The 15085-nt window shown below is 42.8% G+C and overlaps 1 protein-coding gene across 2 annotated transcripts in view; it reads left to right on the top strand.

Annotated features, from left to right (window-relative positions):
* Positions 1 to 12345, top strand: part of OCA2 (OCA2 melanosomal transmembrane protein) — a 333437-nt gene extending 321092 nt beyond the window's left edge. For both annotated transcript variants that reach the window (XM_030813816.1, XM_030813815.1), the window contains one exon: positions 11748 to 12345. In XM_030813816.1, the coding sequence (XP_030669676.1) occupies positions 11748 to 11832 (85 nt within the window). In that variant the 3' untranslated portion in view covers positions 11833 to 12345. The remainder of the gene's footprint in view (positions 1 to 11747) is intronic.
* The last annotated feature ends 2740 nt before the right edge of the window (positions 12346 to 15085 follow it).

The following is a 15085-nucleotide window of genomic DNA, read 5'->3' as shown; positions in this document are numbered from 1 at the left end:
AAGACCATCTGTAGCTTGATAGCCTTGATCCTAGAGGAAATAATTTGACAAGGAGGTTAAAAATACAGGGCCCAAAGGCGAGTAATAGCAAGATGGCTGTCACAGAACCTAGAAAGGGGAGAAGCCATGTCACCCAACTCCAGAGATCGGTATTTGGGAATTGGGACTTCCCGCTGGAAAGGGGTGAAGAAGGGGCTAGGGAAGGAGACATAGGGTTTATTGAGGATTTACATACAGGGCGGTCCAGGAACAGTGGGCAGGACAGGAAAATCCACTCCAGTTTGTAAAGAGCAGGCGGGTTACAGAGCATTTTCACTTGGCACCCTCCACCTGGCAACCTCTTTTTGGCCCAGAACCAAGGGCCTGGATCCCTAGGGTAGCCTGCCTGTGTTCAAGGGATGGCTGGGAGGCGGGTGCCCTCCTGGGAACAGGGCTGCTGGGCTGGGAGGAGACTGTGCCTCAGGAAGAAGGTGAGGCTGCCCTGGTACTGGGTGGGAGTGAGTGGTGAGGACCTGCCCAAAGGTAGGTGACAGGACAGCCTCTGTGTCCATTTAACAAAGCAGAGTTTCAGATGGGGTGCGAGGCTGCCAGAGAGACATTTAACATTCACTGAGCTTCAGGAGAGCTGATCACCCCAGGCCAAGGCCAACACTGCCCAGTGTCCTCACTAAGAAACCCCTCAGGACACAGGTTCCAATTTAGCCCCTGGGAGAGAGAGACAAGGCAGTGTCAGTGTCCTTCATAGAGAAGGAGCGAATGTCTGGGTTGGCTGCTCCCGGATTCCTTAGCTGGAAACTCTGAGCACACATTCTTTTTAGAGATGACCATAGGGTCCTTCTCAGGGCATGCTTCAGTGCCATGAGTAGAACATCCATACTGGATTTCAAAGATTTAGTATTTTAAAAATGTCAACTATTCCATCAAAATGTTATGTTGACTATATGGTCAAATAATATTTTGGATATGTTAGGTTAAATAAAATGTATTCTTATACTTAATTTCATCCATTTCCTTTTACTTTAAAAAAATGTGATAGTTGAAAATTTAAGACTATACAACATATTTATTGGTCTGGACTTCCTTGCATTTTGGATAGAGGCTGACAAGAAGCTGACAAGTTCCTTTGTCAGAGGTGTCTGAACCAGAGGGACTCCATCTTAAATAGGGGCTGGGTAAAATGAGGCTGAGGCCTGCTGGGCAGCATTCCCAGGAAGGTAGGTGTTCTAATTCACAGGATGAGATAGGAGGTTGGCACAAGATACAGGTCACAAAGACCTTGCTGATAAAATAGGTTGCAATAAAGAAACTGGTCAAAACCCACCAAAACCAAGATGGCAATGAGGGTGACCTCTGATTGTTCGCAGAGCTCATTATACACTAATTATAATGCATTCCTGTTCCCGGACCAAACCGAGGGTCGGGCTTCTTATTCTCGAGGCCCAATAATGGGATGCAGATGAACTGGGAAAGGAAAGAGTTTTATTTCTATAACCGGTTATGGGGAGAAGGCCGGGTAAATATCTCCAGACCAACTCAAGATTACAGCCTTCCAGCTATAGCCTTCTAAGCTATATGTCTACATGTAAGTGTGATTCATTCACCTAAAGGTGTGAGTGATTCACTTCTAATCTATAACTAAGACTTGAGTCCTGAACACCTTCCTCTGGAGCCTCAGTAAATTGACTTCATCTAAATGGGTTCAGGTGCTTGAGTGATTGTCTTGTCTCTTGCTAAATCATGGAGGTTTGGGGAGTTCCTTCAGACCCCGAATAAACTTGTTTGTGGAGGCCTGGGGAGTTTCTTCAGACCCCCAATAAAACGTGTTTAATCGTAAACGGGTCCTGTTAAGAATTCCCTCATTATCTTGTCATGCTTCAAGGCCCAGGAAAGGCCTGGACAAAACTCTTGGTGGGCTTTTTTTACGTTCCATTGTTTGTATAAGGACACTGGCTCTCTCAGCTTTTGATATTGAACCTAACCACTCAGTCAGTGCTGAGACAGTTGTTATGGAGGCCTGTGTCCGTGAGACCTGGCCTGCCACACTCACCTGGTAAGAGACACACCCACCAGCACCTTGACAGTTCACAAATGCCGTGGCAACATCAGGAAGTTAGTCTATACAGTCTAAAAATGGGAGGAACCCTCAGTTCTGGGAATTGCCCACCCCTTTCCCGGAAAACTCATGAATAATCCACCCCTTGTTTAGCATATAATCAAGAAATAGCTACACGTATCCTTAGCCCAGCAGCCCAAGCTGCTGCTCTGCCTATGGACTAGCCATTCTTTATTCCTTTACTTTCTTAATACACTTCCTTTTGCTTTACTCTATGGATTCACGTCAAATTTTTTCTTGCGCAAGATCCAAGAACCCTCTCTTGGGGTCTGGATCAGGACCCCTTTCCTGTAACTCCTTCACCTACCCAGGACCTGATATTCTTAGGGGCAGCAAATGTTTTCAGTAAGGGTGAATACATATTTCAGGCTTTGTGGACCACAAGGCCTCTGTCCAACCACTCCACTGGACTCTGCCTTGGTGGCTCTGGAGCGGCCGTAGACAGCAAGCAAATGCATGGGCGGCTGCGTCCCAGTCCCAGCGGAGTTTCCTCACAAGAAAAAGGCGGTGACCACATTTGGCCTGGGGCTGTAGTTTGTTGGCTCCTGGTCTGTAAAAAGGGAGTAGTTTACCTTGAGTTGTCTTTGGACTAGAAGGGCAGATTTTCATTCATGGAAGCCCTACTGTGTGCATCTTTATGAGATAAGGGCTCTTTCAGGGATCTTGTGGCACGTGTAAAATTCCTTTCAGTGTGAGTGTTATTCTTTGCTGGCTCACGGTAACCCTGCAAGCAGATGATGAAGCCAAGATATAAAATACTAGAGCTGGCATTTGATGCCAATCTCCTCTCCCTCCTGCCTCTCCTTTCTCCCCTCTATTTTCCCCTCTCTCTCTTTCCCTTTCTCCTTGCCTCTGTGCCTCCTTCTTTCTCTCTCTCTCCCCATCTCCCCCCTCCCTCTTTCTGTACTTCCTCTGATCCCTCTCCCTTTTTCCTTCTGTCTCTCTCCCCCATCCCTTCTGTTTCTCAGTGCCTTCTATTTCTCCCTCTCTCTCCCTCTCCCTTCCCTCCTACCTCTCTCTCTCTGTCTCTCTCCACTCCCCACTCCCCAACTCCCCAGTGGCTGGGTTGGAACCTGTGTCCTGAGGGGTTTCTTAGTGAGGACACTGGGCAGTGTTGGCCTTGGCCTGGGGTGATCAGCTCTCCTGAAGCTCAGTGAATATTAAATGTCTCTCTGGCAGCCTCGCACCCTGTCTGCAACTCTGTCTTGTTAAATGGACACAGAGGCTGTCCTGTCACCTACATTCGGCCAGGCCCTCACCACTCACTCCCACCCAGTATCAGGGCAGCCTCACCTTCTTCCTGAGGCGCAGTCTCCTCCCAGCCCAGCATCCCTGCTTCCCAGGAGGGTGCCTGCCTCCCAGCCAGCTGTGCCCTGGGCGTCTGCTGCCTGTCTCCCCAGAGGAAGGGCCCTCCCATAGCCAGGGACATCTCCATCACACCAGCATCGCAACCACTCACAGCAGCCGCATCATTGCCCACTTCCCTAATGGCTAGTGATGTGAGGCATCTTTTTGTGTGCTGGTTTTCCACTCATATAGCTTCAGTGAAATGTCTCTTCATGTCTTTTGCTCATTTTCTGATTGGATTGTTTAGTGTTTGTACCGTTGAGTTTTGAGATCTCTTCATATATTCTAGATAAGAATCCTTTGACTGGTCTATGGTCTGCAAATGTTTTCTCCTAGTCAGTAGCATGTCTTTGTACCCTCCTAGCAGGGTCTTTTATTGAGCAAATGTTTTAAAAAATATTTTTATTTTGATGAAGTTGATTTTATCAATTTTTTTTTCTTACGGAATCATACTTTTGGTGTCATGCCTAAGAACTCTTCACTAAACTGTAGCCCTCAGATTTTTATCCTGTGTTTTCTTCTAAATGTTTTGTAGTTTTACATTTTGCATTTAAATCTATGATCCATTATGAGTTAGTGTTTGTATAAAGTGTGAGGTTGAGGTTGAAATTTATTTTCTAACATTTAGATACCCAATTGCTCTATAAGTATTTGTCAAAAACGGCATCCTAAAGTGTGGTGTATATGCTCAGTGGAATACTACTCAGCCATAACAAGTGAAATCGTGTCATTTGTGGCAACATGGATGGAACTGGAGGTCCTTTTCTTAAGTGAAACAACTCAGAAGCAGAAAGACAAATACCACGTGTTCTCACTTATAAGCAGGGGCTTAAATAACATGTACATGTGTTATCAGCATGAGATTTTTGGCTCTCAATGTAATAGAAATTAACACAAGCCTAGGCAAACTGTTTTTAGACAAGGTCCATTAAGACTTAGGCCCAGAAAGGTTGGGCATAAGGGAGATTTAGCACAGGAACAAAAGTTACCTGGCTGACACCCTGAGGGGAGTGCATTGTGGTGTCTTAAGGAGGGTGACATGCATAATTCGTGAAGTAGGTAAGCATCACTGAATTTGCAGGGTGGAGTGCGTGGGTGCACAGGCTAGTAAGGGGGCATGCTAATCCATATGTCACATGATTAGAAAATGGCAGATAAACCCCTCCCTGGGTGGGGATTTTAGTATTATAATAAGTCATGGGTTAAAGATGGCTCATTATTCTGCTCTTAGGTACATGCTGGTGATGGGGTTAACTTTCTTGAGTGAGATTTATGTTAGGATGTTGCTTATTTTAGGTTTTTGAGGTCCTGCAGTCAGCAGGTATGGCACCTTGAATAAGATTTATGGTGGGAAGCTGCTTATCTCAGTTTCTTCAGACAGCTTGCAAGGTCTGGTCAATGGGCATGTATGGAAAAATACCATAGTGGAGGTGGGCTGAGTCCTGTGTCTACTCTGTCTCACATGGACATAGAGTATGGAATAATAGACACTGTACACTCAGAAGGGTGGGAGGGTGGGAGAGGGTGAGGGATGGGAAATTACTTAAAAGTACATTGTTCTGGTGATATTACACTAAAAGCCCAGACCTCACCACTATGCAATATGTCCATGTTATGAAACTGCACTTATACCCCTTACATTTATACAAATATAAAGAAAGAAAAGTCTATTCTTGCAAAGACTCACTTTTGCATCTTTTTCAAAAATAAGTTGGGCATGCTGGGCATGTTGGCACCTGTAGTTCCAGCTGGCTGGGAGGCTGAGGCAAGAGTATCCCTTGAGCCTGGGCAGTCAAGGCTGTAGGGAACTGTGATGACGCCAATGCGCTCCAGCCTGGATGACAGAGTGAGACCCCGTATCTTAAAAAAAATAAGTTGGGCATGTCTTTGTGGGTCTGTTTTCAGGTTCTGTGTTCTGGCCTATTGATCCATGTGTCTATATCTGCATCCGTGCTGTATTGCCTTGATTACTGGTGCTACATAGTAGACCTTCATGTTGGATAGAGTGGGTCTCCCATTCAATTCTTCTTTGTTAAGATTGTCTTTGCTATTCTAGAGCCTGTGCCTTTCCATATACATTTTAGGATAAGCTTGTCTATGGCTAGAAAAATTCCTGCTAGGAATTGCATTAAACCTAGAATCAATTTGGGGCAAATTAACATTTTGTCTATGTTGAGTCTTCCATTCATGAACACTCTATGTCTCTCCATTTATCTGGAACTGCTTTGGGTTTTTTTTTTTTATCACCATTTTGTAACTTACAGCACACAGACGCTGGTGTGCTGTAAGTTACAAACACGATTTAAGTTTAAAACAAGATTTAAGTTTATGCCTGTTTAATTTTAATTGGAGTGATTTTAAGTGGTATCGTGTTTTTAATTTTAATTTTTATGTATTCATTGGTAGTATATACGAAAAAATAAGGTTTGAATGTTGAACTTGTGTTGCGGTCCTTGCTGAACTTACTGCTCACTGATTAGTTTTAGAAGTGTTTTGTTTTGCTTTTTTTTTTTTTCCTATTTCCTGGGATTTTTTTAATGTAAACTATCATGTCATCTGCAAATAGAGAGAATTTTATTTCATCTATTTTGGTCTGTGAGTCTTTTATCTTATTATACTGACTAGGGCTTTCAGTACTATGTTGAATAAGAGTGGTGAGAATCCTGTGGGGGGGAAGCATTCAATTCAGTTTCTCATTATTAAGTATTATGTTAGCTGTAGTTTTTTCATTTGCTTCCTTTTCCTAGATGATTTTCTTTATAGGGTTGAGGTAATACAGGGATCATAAAATAAGTTAGAAAATGATGTTCCCTCCCCTTTTATTTTCTGGAAGCATTTGTATAGAATTAGTGTTAGTTCTTTAAATATTTCACAGAATTAACCAGTGAGACAATCTGGCTGTACAATTTTCTTTTTTGGAAGGTCTCTAACTACCAGTTTAAATTCTCTAATATATATAGGGTGATTTAAATTATTTCATTCTAGTTGTTAAATATATATGTATACAATTGTTAATAGTACAACTGTAGTTAATATGAGAAACTTTTAATCTTTTGATTAAACCCTGAAGGTTTTTTGTGATAACTCCTGTTTCATTGATACTGACCATTTGTCTTTTTTCTCTTTTTACTTGTCAGTCCTTCTAGAAGTTGGTTAATTTTATTGATCTTTTTCAAAAATCAACTTTGTTTCGTGGATTTTTCTCCACTGTTTTCCTATTTTTAAATTCATGAATTTATGCTCTTATCTTTATTATTTCTTTTCTTCTGCTTGTTTTTGGGTTTATTTTTAAATTCTTTTTCTATTTCCTAAAGATGGGAACTTCAATTATTGATTTAAGACCTTTTCTTTTTTCTAATACAAACATTTAGTGCTATACGTTTCCCTCTCAACAAGTGACATGTTAGCTGTAGTTCTTAATTTGCTTTCTTTTCCTAGATGATTTTCTTTATAGGGTTGAGGTAACATAGAGATCATAAATTAGAAAATGATGCTCCATTTTCATTCAGTTCCATGTGTTTTCTTTTACTTTCCTTGTGACAATCTCTTAGATCTATGAATTATTTAGAAGTATAATATTTAATTTGAAAATGCTTGGATAGTTTCTGGTTGCCTTTCTGTTACTGATTTCTTATCAAATTAGCAAATCAAATCAAATCAAATTTGAAATCAAAATTAGTTTGATTGCTTATGGTAAGAAAAAAAACCCTCTGTATAATTTTAATTCTTTTAAACTTGTTGATGTTTATTTTTTGGTCCAGGATATGATCTGTCTTGCTAAATGTTTCTTGGATGCTGAAAGGAATGTGCATTCTGCTGTTGCTGGCTGGAGCACTCTGTAGTATCAGCAAGATTTGATTGCTGGAAGATATTGTTGAGTTTTCTCTGCTGAATTTCTTTCTAGTTCTTCCATGAATTACAGAGAGAGAGAGTAAAAGTCTCCATCTATAATAGTGGATTTGTCAGTCTACAATCCATTTGTGCATGTGCCACTTTCTCTTGTCATTTACTTTCTGTTGTCATTTTGTCAGTTTTTGTTTCAATTTTTCAGCTCAGTTATTTGGTGAATACACATTCAGGATAACTATGATCTCTCGGTGGATTGACTGTTTTATCTATACGTAATATCCCTCTCTGCCTTGGAAATGTTCTTTGCTCTGAAATATACTTCATGTGATATTAATATAGCCATTCCTACTCTTTTGATTACTGTTTGCGTGGTTTATCTTTACCTGTGCTTTTACTATTTTGCTATTTATTTTGTGTCAACCATCAAACATAATTTAAAAACTCAAAATGAAAAGGAAAGTTTATCATATTTAACAGTGCATTTGCTCTTTCTTTTGTTACTCCAAGATTCCTTCTTTTTATCATTTCATTTCTATTTGAAGACCTTCTTAGCAGTACTTTGAGGGTAAGTCTGCTGTTCTTCTAGTTTTTCTTCATCTGAGAGTATCTTGAGTCTCCCTTTATTCCTGAAGGATATTTTTGATGGATATAGAAATTGGGGTTGATGGATCTTGTCTTTTAGCAATTAAAAATATTATGCCACTTTTTTCTGGCCTCCATGGTTTCTGAGGAGAAACTTATGGTTTTTCTCTATAGGTAAATTGTTATTTATCTCTCACTGCTTTTAAGAAATTTTACCTTTCTTTAGTTTTCATGAGTTTGATTTGTTGATTGTTGTGTCTTGGCATAGATTTTGGGGGGTGCCTAGCCTTTTTAGGATTTTACCAGCTTCTTAAATCTCTAGGTTTATATCTTTTACCAATTTTTTAATCATTATTTCTTTGAATACTTTTTCATCCCTGCCCTCTTTCTCCAATGATAGAAATGTTAGATCTTTTGTTCATGTCCCACAGATCCCTGAGGGTTGGTTCCTTTTGTTCTTTTAGTCTTTTTTCATTTTTCAGATGAACAATTTCTGTTGTTGTATCTTCAAGTTCACCGATTCTTTCCTTTATAGTCTCCATTATATTATTGTGCCCATTCCGTTAGAGTTTTACTTCAGTTGAACTGAAGAATTTCCATGTGGTCCTCCTTTATAGTTTCAATTTCTCGTCTGAGACTTTCCATTTTTTTCTCATTTATTTCAAGTGTGTTTGTCATTGCTTGTTGAAGAATTTTTATGGTAGTTGCTTTGAAATCCTTTTCAGATAATTTCGACATCTGTGTCACCTCAGTATTGTCTTCTGTTGATTGGCTTTTCTCATTCAACTTGAAACACCCCTGGGTCACAGGATCCCCATGTGGTATCATGTGGTCTCTGCTGTTACCACAGGAGAGGGGCTTGCTACAGCCTGGTGAGTGTGGAAGTTCTGGTTCCCACTTGGCCTTCACCAAGGAGCCTATTTTTTTTTTCCTGTGAATTTGGCAGGAGCGGTTATTATCTAGGAGTGTTATGTCTAGCTTTAGTGCCCTTTCCTGGCTTTATGGCTAGGGAGAGCAGACTTCTCTTGGGGCTATTTGTTTTCTTTCTAGTACCCACTGACATATCAGCTTCCCAGCACCTAGTCTAGGATATATGAGGGGAAACAAAAAGGAAACCCTCCTCCATGCCATTCTTTGGGATCCCAAGGTCCCCAGCTGATCTGCCTCCTCTTCATCTTTACGGTCTCCTTATGCTTGTTTTCTATAAAATGCCAGGCTTTTGGCTCTGCTTAGTGGGAGGAATTGGAAGAAATGCATCCACTTCATCTTGCTTGAGAACTAGAAGCCTGCTTTATCGTCTTTAATTTGAGAGTAAAATTATCTCCTCTGGTAAACCCTTATGTATTTGTATCGTTAAATTCCTTACCACCAAACACAACTCATGCACCAGGGAGGTGCTCCAGACTTACTCTGTGATTTTGGGCACTTTGTAATCCCAGTCAGCATGCACTTCGGGGCAGGTGTCCCGGTTTGTTGTGTCTATGCCAAGACACAACAATCAACAAATCGAACTCATGAAAACAGGTGTCCCGGTTTGCTAGCACTGGTCTGTGGCTAAAACTTGTTGAGGGCTCATTATGTGGCCAAACACTGTTCTAAAGGATTTATAAGGGTGAACTCATGGAATCCTCATAGCACTCTTAGGTACTATTATTACCTTCATTTTATAGATAAAGAAATTGAGTTATGGAGACATTTAATACTCTTCCAAGGTGATGCCACTGGGCAAGAGCAGGAATTGAAAACTAGAGCCCTAAGCTAGTGTATTGTGGTACCTGTCTCTGCTGGGAAAATGCATTTGGGTTTTGAAGCCAGAAGAATATTCCAAGACACCATCTCTGCCTTTTACTGGTGGTGGCCTTTGTCAAGTTCCCTACTATATGCAAGCTTCAGTTGCTTCATCTATATAATAGGGGTAACATTACATGCCTCACCATGTTTGGGAAATAATAGATAACGTCAACGTCTAGTCTATGAGGCCCTTAGCATACAACAGATATTCAGTAAGTCATTTACCTACTAATGGCAGGTTGCCATTGTTATGGTTTATCCATGTCCACAGGGAGGCAGCATATGTAGTGATTAGGAGTACACACTCTTAATCACACAGTCTAATTAGAGTTAGACTGATGCATTTGGATTGTCACACCAGAGCAAACTAGCTGAGAGACCCAGGCAAGCCTGCTTACTTCTCAATATCCCACCTCTCCAGTAGGTGTGATGATGCCAATTCCAGAAGGCACTGTGGGCAGCTGAGAGGCTCCTGTGCATGGAGAGTGTCACAGTGACTAGATGTTGTAAGGGAGAGTAGGGTTTCCGATGGGTCTGAGTGCTTGCATCAGTTCTGGGTGAAATGAAAATGTTTGGTGATGCTAGCTGATGCTTCTTCTCTGTGTTGGTGCCATCCCCGAGACATCAGTGGCTCTCACTTGGGAGCACGGCAAAACCACTCACCAGGAACTTTCTCCAGTCTTGGGCTTCTTCTCAAGCCAGGTCTGCTTTTTGTGGAATTCACCCCTTGGCAAGGCAAATTTGCTTCTAAAACATGGCCAGGTGTCTCAGCACCCGGATTGAGATTCTCAGCATCTTACCTGACACTGACTCACTCTACACAATCTGTCACAGAGGAACAAAGGCTTTGTGCTTCCATGAAGGCTTGCATTGATGTCTGTGATGCCTGGAGTGACCAGACACTGTCGTGGGTTGTGTTTTTCCAGAACTCAATGATCAGGGCTGACATTTTGCAAACATGTTCAGCTATTTTCAAAAACAAAGTTGATAAAGTTCAAGAAATTTAAGTAGTTTTCCCAAAATATGTTCTGTGTTTCTTTTTGTTTGTTTTGTAAAATAAAATGTGTTCAGAAGAGAAGCCAAGAGAATCCTACCACTTTCTTGAAATGCCCAAGTCTGCTCTATAATTTCGGGAGCTGTCTCGCTCATGGAATCAGTTTTTGTGTTTAACTGTAGCTCTGTTGAGGAACCCTTGCTGTGGCTCTTTCTGAGTAGCCTCTTCTTACACTTATGGCCATGGAAGAGAGAATGTCTTTATAATTACCACATGCTAGGCTCTTACTGCTAAAACTTAAGCCTTTTGAAACCAAAATTGTAACATTTGCAGGGGCTTCCCTTAGTGATCAGGCAGCACTGAGCAATGGCTACAGAGCATGCATTACCCATGCCAAGTGGCATCTGTCAGTGCTTGGAAGTTGGGGTAGGAATTTGTGGAGATGCGGGTACATTGGAGGAGGCACACAATGAGGGATGCTTCCGTCTCCTCATGACTGCTTTTGTATCTGTGCATACCCTCCTTGTCTACACGTCGCACACCTCACTGACTACAGAAGAAAAACTTCTTCTTCCCTCTGCCTTTCCTTAGACAACAGTTGACCTTACTTTCCAACACTGCTTCTCAAGCTCTCCTTGGCCTTAAGTGTGAGGGACTTCAGGAGCCTGTGGGAAGGTGGGATCTCTAGGAAATCTCCAGAGAAGAAAAGTTGGAAGATGACACAAGTAGAGGAAACATCCAGAGATTTAAATAGTGGCCCAGCACATGGCATTGAAAGACCAACAGTCTAATATTATAGATGAACAAACAGAGGCTCCATATAGCCATTAAAAATTTGAGAAAACCTTAAGCAGATCTCAAATAAAATTGCACACAATGGAGGATGTCTAATAGAAGCATGAATTCACATAATTTTGTCTAAAACTAACTTTCTGATTTATAGAAATAAAAGGTAGTGGACATTGTGAAAATGCAAAGGTGCTAAGGCCATGTTCTCATGAGCTATGAGTCCATATCTCATGGGGCTGTCCAGATTTCAGATGCCATAACTCATTTCTCTTTGTATTTCAGGTTGGGCTTCCCAATGATGGTTGTGTCCTGCACTGTTGGGATGTGTTATCTCCTTGTGGCTCATGTGGTGGTGGGATGGAATTAATAGACATCCATCTATTGCTCGAAGACTAAAGGAAACTTCATCCATCACAACCCGTCAGTCATAAAACTACCCTGACCCCACTGTTTGGAGAAGAAAAGGTGCTTACCCTGGAGATGCTACGGAGACACAGTGGAATAGACCTTGACACTAAAACTCTAATTCCAGCAAATGTTGGAACACCATGGCCTCCTCTGTGTGTCCTTTCTCCCCAAGGACAAAATGTAGAAAAATGTGAGATAACTTACTCAAAATTCCCCTCCAGAAAAATACATATGTTTCAAAACCCTTCCTGCTATACATAGGAAAAGACACACATCCACCCAAAATTGATTGTGCTGTTTAATTGTCAATTCTCCTGAGGCTAAACACAGTTTGTTTTTCTTGTAATCACTTTTCTTGTTAAAATAATCAGCATTCAAATTGTATGCTCTCTGAGTATAGACTTTCTGCGAAAAGGTTTACTGCTCGTAAGGAAACATTTTATATATTAAAATAAACTGTTCCTTGATAAAAGGCTTTGGAGTAGTTTACATTATATAAAATTGCATTTTATCCATTTATATTTTTCTCTGCAGTTTTAAAGTTATTAATTAAAAGTCCAGAAATTTGACTTGCAGAAGGTCATAGGTATCTTTTAAGGATATTTTACATATTTAACAGCTTAGGGTAACGATTTTTCCATTTTGCAAGTGGTGCATGCTATTTCCATCAATTACGCAGACGTACAGTCGATACCCTCAGTCCTGCTCTCCCTGCAGGACGCTGTGGCTCAGTCAGTGTTTATTAAATGCAGTTCTTTTGTGAAGCATTCCTTGTGAAGCAAGGGTAATGAGAACAAAGATCAAGGGGGAACCCTGTGCTTCCTCCGAGGTCTCCTCTGCTCTGCCTCATGGGTATCATGGTTATGCCCCAGAGGAAGAAGCCCTTCTTCAGTTTCTGATCTTCTGTGCATGATAACTTGGAATGAAAATGGGGACACTGCTCTGAAGTGATTGTGTGTCAAGCATCTGACTTCAAAAGGTCCAAGATGCTCAGGGCACTAAGAACTGCAAGGCAGGAGACCTTTCTGGTCCCATTTCTGTCACGGGCACCCTCAGGATGGGTGTCCCTGTCTACTGTTTACAGTCTGTATTGTAGAATGGCAACCTAGTTCTTCCCTGAAAGGTTGGGAGTGTTTATGATTATATGCCTTTTGAATTCCTTGACAGCAAAGCTGACGTGCAAGCCTAGTTTATTTTAAAATATGGTGTTGGACAACATCACACAGAAGCCTCCAGACAGGTGCAGCTGACTGGATGTCCCAGAGGAGCCCCTGCCACAGTCTGTCCAGGGAAGGGTTCTCCCTGCCGCTCCTGCACTGCCTGCACTCTGCTTGGTCTCACTGGACCTGGATGTCCCTGAGCCGGTCACTGAAAAGCACTGTTTCCTCTTCTATCCCACATCAGGATGCCTGGGAGCAGCACTGGTCTCCCTCGTGTCTGGCTCCTTCCAGCTCAGCTCCCGTCTGCTCTTTCATCCTTTCACACGTCATCCCCTACAACGCTCAGGCCCCGTCTCCCACCCACTGCCTCTCCTCGTTGGTGCCTCTCTCTACTCTTCAGTCATCCCTTCTTGTTCTTTTTTCTTTCTTTCTTTCCTTTTCTTTTCTTTTTTCTTTTTTTTTTTTTTTTTTTTGAGACAGAGTCTTGCTCTGTCGCACATGCTGGAGTGCAGTGGTGCGATCTCAGCTTACTGCAAGCTCCACCTCCCGGGTTCACGCCATTCTCCTGCCTCAGCCTCCCAAGTAGCTGGGACTACAGGTACCCGCCCCCATGCCTGGCTAATTTTGTTTTGGTATTTTTAGTAGAGACAGGGTTTCACCGTGTTAGCCAGGATGGTCTCGATCTCCTGACCTCGTGATCCACCCGCCTCGACCTCCCAAAGTGCTGGAATTACAGGCATGAGCCACCACGCCCGGCCCATCCCTTCTCATTCTTAAAAACCATTAGCTCCAGGCCCATTTCTCCCTCTTGCTCATACCCCCAGCCTCCCCTGAGGTTCCTATTCATGCCCCACAGTTTTGATTTCTCTGCCCCCCACCACCTTCCCCCACTCCCCTCCATGTTACACCCACCCTGGGTCCCCAGGACCTGCCTAGGGTCCTTCATCTCTGTGGTCTTTCTCTGACACTCCAACACTTCCAGTCATTTACCCCAGGTTACCCTCTAAAACGATACTTGCCCCTGCTGGAACCTCTCGTTCATTGGCCCCAGACATTTTAACTTCCCCTATCAACTCCCTCGTAGCTTAGTTGTTTGTTTATGCTCTAAAATTTAAAAGTCAACCAACAAACTGGCTCCGTGCTACCTTTACTGCCCCTCAATGTTGCTGAGGTGAATCATCCCACAGGGATGGCTGGTTTTATTTTTAAATGAAGATCTCAAGCATCAGACAGGCCCTCAGCACTGCCTGGCTCTTTGATTCCATTTCCCTAGTGCAGCAGCCAGAGAACTGGCTGGAAATAGGTGTCTGCCCACATTGGGTAAGTGCAAGTGACTGCAGCCAGGGATGGTGCAATCCTTTAGGGCCAGTGAGAGGAGGCAGCTGTGGGCCTCTGAGGGGGAGGGGGGGACCAGGACCTGGAGATGCAGGGAGCTGTGTCCACAGGGACTGGACTGGACCCGTGGTCTTCTGCTGGGGCTGTGCCAGCATGAGACACTTGGCAGCCAGGGCGTGGGGTGGGGGGTGGGCCATGGGAATCATCCTGAGTTTATGCCTTTCTTCCCATGGCTTCCCTCTGTCCATGGACTGAACTAGCTGGAAGCCAGGGGACAGGAAGCACTGCTGATGCTGTCTGGGAATGGGAGTGTGGCAGGAGGAGCAGATGGAAGATACTCAGCTTTATGCAGTGTTTTGCTCCTCAGCAGATGAAAAGTCCACTTCTGAAGAAAGGAGACACTAAAAGTGCCATGAGCTTTTCCATCCAAGAGACCACGCAAGCTTGCCCATACTCCCTCCTGACACTGTCTCCAGAATTATTAGGTGAACAATCTAGTGCTTATTAAATCCTGTGTCATTATGATGGAAAAAGACAACCTCAAAGGAGCCAGCTGCGCCTTTGCTATAAATGTTGGACTGCCACAGGCAGTTGTCCTTGCTAGAGTCTGCCCGACATCATGTGCATAAAGTCCTAAAGGTCACAGGGACTCTGAGGACACACTTTTACCGTCTGAATTCACCGTGAAAATCCAGATGAAGGGTCTGTGTGCTGCAG

The sequence above is a fragment of the Nomascus leucogenys genome, chromosome 6, assembly GCF_006542625.1.
Source record: "Nomascus leucogenys isolate Asia chromosome 6, Asia_NLE_v1, whole genome shotgun sequence".
NCBI lineage: Eukaryota > Metazoa > Chordata > Mammalia > Primates > Hylobatidae > Nomascus > Nomascus leucogenys.
The sequence above is the reverse complement of the archived record's forward strand: the minus strand, read 5'-3'. Positions and strand labels throughout refer to the sequence as shown.